We start from the raw sequence: 4600 nt of genomic DNA on the forward strand, positions 1-4600 counted from the left end.
TTGTAAAGTGAGATAGCACTCCCATCCATCTCATCTCTGCTCCAGCATCAACTAACACAGCCAGGTTGTCTGACCAAAATGTTGCAAAATGTCTTTGTGTATAAGGAACTTTGAGAGAGGCACAGTAAGAAGTGATTACACAGTAACTGTATTGATGAAGTTACAGAGGGTGAACTTCCCTGTGACCCTGTGATTTCACTACTGGAATAATATGAAAAGGGAGAGCCAAAGTTGGCTGCTGGTTGTGACATGACATCAACAGGGAAGTCTAAGGGAAGATTTGTTTAACGTGCCTTCCTTTACTTCTTAGAATAGTGATGCCATTACATTAACACCACCAAAAACTGAGTCACGTACATGATTGCTGCATGGAGCTAACAGGATCTATATAAGCATTTTAGCTGTGGTCTTGGGAGACAGAAGGTCAAACACTTTCTGCTGTAGCAAGGGTCCTTGCCAATGCTGGGGACTATGCAATACCTCCTTCTTTGTGCTGCCATTCTCCTACCTCAGAGTTTTGCTTTTCCAATACAACTTAACACAGAACTATGGAACAATGCTGATTTAGAGACTATAAAGGTATGTTACTAGGGGGACAATGTAACTGCATTATGAATAACCTGATTTTTAATTTAATTTCTACATTCCTTTCCTGTCTGTTTATCTTATCTTACATTGCAACGTTTTTTGCAGAGGTGACATAAAACTATTTAAATTTGCTGATTGACTTAGATACCCTAAGTCTAACTTGCAAAAGAGACCAAGTTCCAACTGTCAAATGAAGGGGAACACATCATTTAAAAATATCTCAATGATATTTTATATATTATTTTGGAGGCTGATTGATTTGAATGTTGAATAAATTGCATTTATTTAAAAGAATTGCTTGCTTACTGTGTTGTGCTGCTATTACAATTATTTTCTTGTATGTTAGTCTATGCTACAAAGAAAACATCATTTGTTAAACTGAAATGGGAAGAAAAAAATACTAAAACTAGCTATGACTGCAAGACAATGAAACAATTCAATCAAATGTAAAATGCAGTTACTGAAAAATCACAGATATAAATATTAATGTTTATTTTCCTTTTCCTTTTCCAGGCATATCTCAATAAGTTCTTTCCAATTCTTGATAGAGCCCCTAAACTCAGCTTAGAGGAGAGGATTAAAGAAATGCAGAAGTTTTTCCACCTGACTGTAACTGGAAAATTAAATGCAGAAACAAAAAAAATAATTCAACAACCCAGATGTGGAATCCCTGATATTGCAGATTACAGAACATTTCCTGGAAATCCAAGATGGAATAAGAAACTTTTGACATACAAGTTAGTGATGTTTCAGGTTTTATGGCAAAAGGGGTTATTTTGTGTTTAACTATGCAGGCTTCCTTCACAGACTAAATGCTGTTCTCCTGTTTCCTTTTTCTGCCAGGATTGTTAATTATACACCTGATCTACCCCAACAACATGTGGATGATGCAATTAGAAGGGCTTTTATGGTATGGAGTGATGTGACTCCACTGAAGTTCAAAAAAGTTCCCTGGGGGTATGCAGACATCGTGATCAGATTTGCACGTCGTGGTGAGACTACATCATTTTTAAATGCAGTGCTCCATAGCTTTGACTTGCAGAATCTATTTTTATAGCCAAAGGTTTAAGAAAGAACAATACATTTAAATTTATTATTAATTTCTGTAGAGTTTACCATCTTTTTATAATGCCATCAGTTTTATATATCATAAATCAATTTTACTCCCATGCAAACATTAGAAAATCCCGTAGGGGTTACAGCTGTGAAATGGAGGCAGAATTCAGCTGCAGTCTGAGACACCTAAACTGAGATGTTCGGGGGTATGTCTGCATTGACAAGAGTACAAACTAATGGGAAGAGGTCTGCAGAGCAAAACAGATGATGCTGAAGAATCAGCATCCACAGGCTGGAGTCAGGCAGGATCAGGCAGCTTTACTTTGGAATAGCTCTAGTCTGGTTCTCTGGACTGACCAAACCTTTGGAAGCTGGGGTACATTAGGTTTGGCCCCAAAGAGTATCTTCTGGTTGATTTTATTCTAAAAGGAACCCCGCTATTGCACTCCAAGACTGCAAAAAGGGGCAAGCTAGGGCATTGTAAAAGGGGATGACTGGCAGGGTCACTGCAGAAGCTCATGATCCATAATAACACATGAATGTAGGCATACCTTTTACTTGTACCTGGAACCCAAAATGACTCAGCTCAGCCAAACTAAGATAGAAATGGATATTAATCACTTGTCATGAACTAGGACTAGGGTCTCCTTTGCCTGTATTAGGTCTGCATCAAGGTCCATCCTGTGTTCTGGGGGAAAGGACACAAATCATCATTCAAGTCCCCCCAAACCCACAATCAATCACAGATGATAGCAGTAGATAATAGACCCTACGACAAGGCCAGGGACAAAAGAACTAAGATATTCAGTTACATGGTATTCTAGTCCAAATCATTGGCTTCAACTACAATCTGTATAAGTGAGTGTCTAGAACTAAAGTTGCATAGCACCATCCAACAATAGAAACATTCAGGTGCTTATAATGTTGTCAAGCATTAAGTTTTTATTCTGAAATAATCCCTGAATGCTGCTTCAGAAACACTTTTCTGGCAAAGGCTCAGCTGTCTCTGAAGCTGTCTCAGAAACTTCAATTATCAAGTCTAATTCTTGAATTTAAGTCATGAATTTGGAGAGTGTTTCCTAAAACCTTGCTCCTTGTTTTTACAACCTTGTTGTTATCATAGGATTTTTATTTTTCAAGGAATAGTAATGAAAAACAGTAGGAGAAACAAGCAACATGCTAAAATCTGCTGAATTTAAGAACTAGAGCTGGAGATATCTGGTGACATTTCTTTCTTTTCAAATTTAGAGCATGGTGATGGATATCCTTTTGATGGAAGAGGTAACACATTAGCTCACGCCTTTGCACCTGGAGAAGGGATAGGTGGAGATGCTCATTTTGATGATGATGAAAGATGGTCAAGGTACAATCAAGGTAAAACCCACATTTGTGTATGAAGGGGGAAGGGCAAATATTGTATATGTCACAAGAACACAGTCATAGGAAATGCTTTCCATAACATTTCATGATTCAGTACCATTTTGATACCAACATTTCTTTTCTTCTTTTCAACTACCGATGTGCTTTTGCTTCCTTGTCATAAGCACTTATATAATGCCTGTTCTGTACAGATTTTAAAGAACTTTTCAAAGGCTAAATAAGGACCATGATAGTCTGTTTTCTATATAAAGTATGAAAAGGCCCTATGACTTGCTGGTAGGAGTATGGCTGACTAAAATCAGAGCTGGTAAGAGACTCAGGGTGTCTATATGTGTATGCACAGGATAAACAATATTTTGATTAAAATGTTAAGAGTTAAATGAGAAAGTTCAGTAGTAAATGATTAATAAGTGATCAGCACACCAAGGTTTCATTCCAAGGACAAACCAAGGAAAGACATAAATTCTCTTACTGCTTAACTCTTTGTATGCTGAAAAGAAATGTCCTAACTTGACATACTTTTCTATGCTTTTATGGTGCAGAAGTTAATTTGTTCCTTGTTGCTGCTCATGAATTTGGCCATTCTTTGGGACTCGCCCATTCAAATGTCCGTGGAGCTCTGATGTACCCTCTCTACTCATATGTGAACCCAGAAACCTTCACACTTTCAAAGGACGATAGGCAAGGAATTCAGAAGTTATACGGTAAATTCATAATATTTGATTTTCAAGATAACACCTACTGGTATATAGGTTCCACTGTTCTCCCTGATTGCAAGGGCTTCCTCACACTGCCAAAAGAAAGAAGGGGAGTAACCTGGGAAAAACACATTCCTGTACACTCCATCCACTATGTGTCCTCTGTAACATGTCCCCATTGCAACCAAGAGCTGACAGAGCAGCAGTGCAGCAGCGTGGTGCACCACCTGTGCATAGCCAAACACATCTGAGGGACCTTGCTTTGTAAATGAGCTGTTTCAGCAAGTGGGGCCACAGGCTAAGTAATGCATTGTTCCCTAGGAAAACAAGAGCTACTGTCCCACTTACCAAGTCAATGGAAAGGTTTAGTTAAGGCAGAAACTACCCAGAAGTAATAGTGGGGCTTAACTAGAATTGACTCCATGGGTCAATTGACCCCTTTTGCCAGAGTTATTTTTTTTTAGGCACCATTTTTCTCAGGGCATGCTAGAGGAACACTAGGAATAAAACATAGATGTTTGCCTTGTCTGTTTCTAACATAGTCTCTATATTTTGTGTTTCTTTCCCACAGGGAGCAAGCCAGCAAACTCTTGAAGAAAGTGTTTCAAAAAAAAAAAAAGGATTCAGATAATTTTAATGCTCTGGCCAATTAAAGTGGTAAACTTCTGAATGCCACCTTCTATCCTGAACTTTTCATAGATTTGTTTATACTTTATACAATTTCACCTGACAATTAAAAAAAAAAAAATTAAAAAAAAAAAAAAAAACACCTTGTATACTCTTGTTTAATGTTTTGCTTTCTTCTGGCATTTCAGTGGTGTATTAAATAGCTCCTACATGTGCAATAGACAGACAGGCAGGCAAATATCCTTCTGAAT

At 37.8% G+C, this 4600-nt stretch overlaps 1 protein-coding gene across 1 annotated transcript; it reads left to right on the top strand.

Moving 5' to 3' along the window:
• Positions 1-471: 471 nt before the first annotated feature.
• MMP7 (matrix metallopeptidase 7) lies at positions 472-4316 on the top strand. Its single transcript, XM_032207477.1, has 6 exons — positions 472-579; positions 1102-1325; positions 1432-1580; positions 2893-3018; positions 3567-3728; positions 4294-4316. The coding sequence occupies exons 1-6, from the start codon at positions 472-474 to the stop codon at positions 4314-4316; spliced, it is 792 nt and encodes a 263-aa protein (XP_032063368.1).
• Positions 4317-4600: the final 284 nt, after the last annotated feature.

This window comes from Aythya fuligula, chromosome 1 (assembly GCF_009819795.1).
Source record: "Aythya fuligula isolate bAytFul2 chromosome 1, bAytFul2.pri, whole genome shotgun sequence".
Classification (NCBI taxonomy): domain Eukaryota; kingdom Metazoa; phylum Chordata; class Aves; order Anseriformes; family Anatidae; genus Aythya; species Aythya fuligula.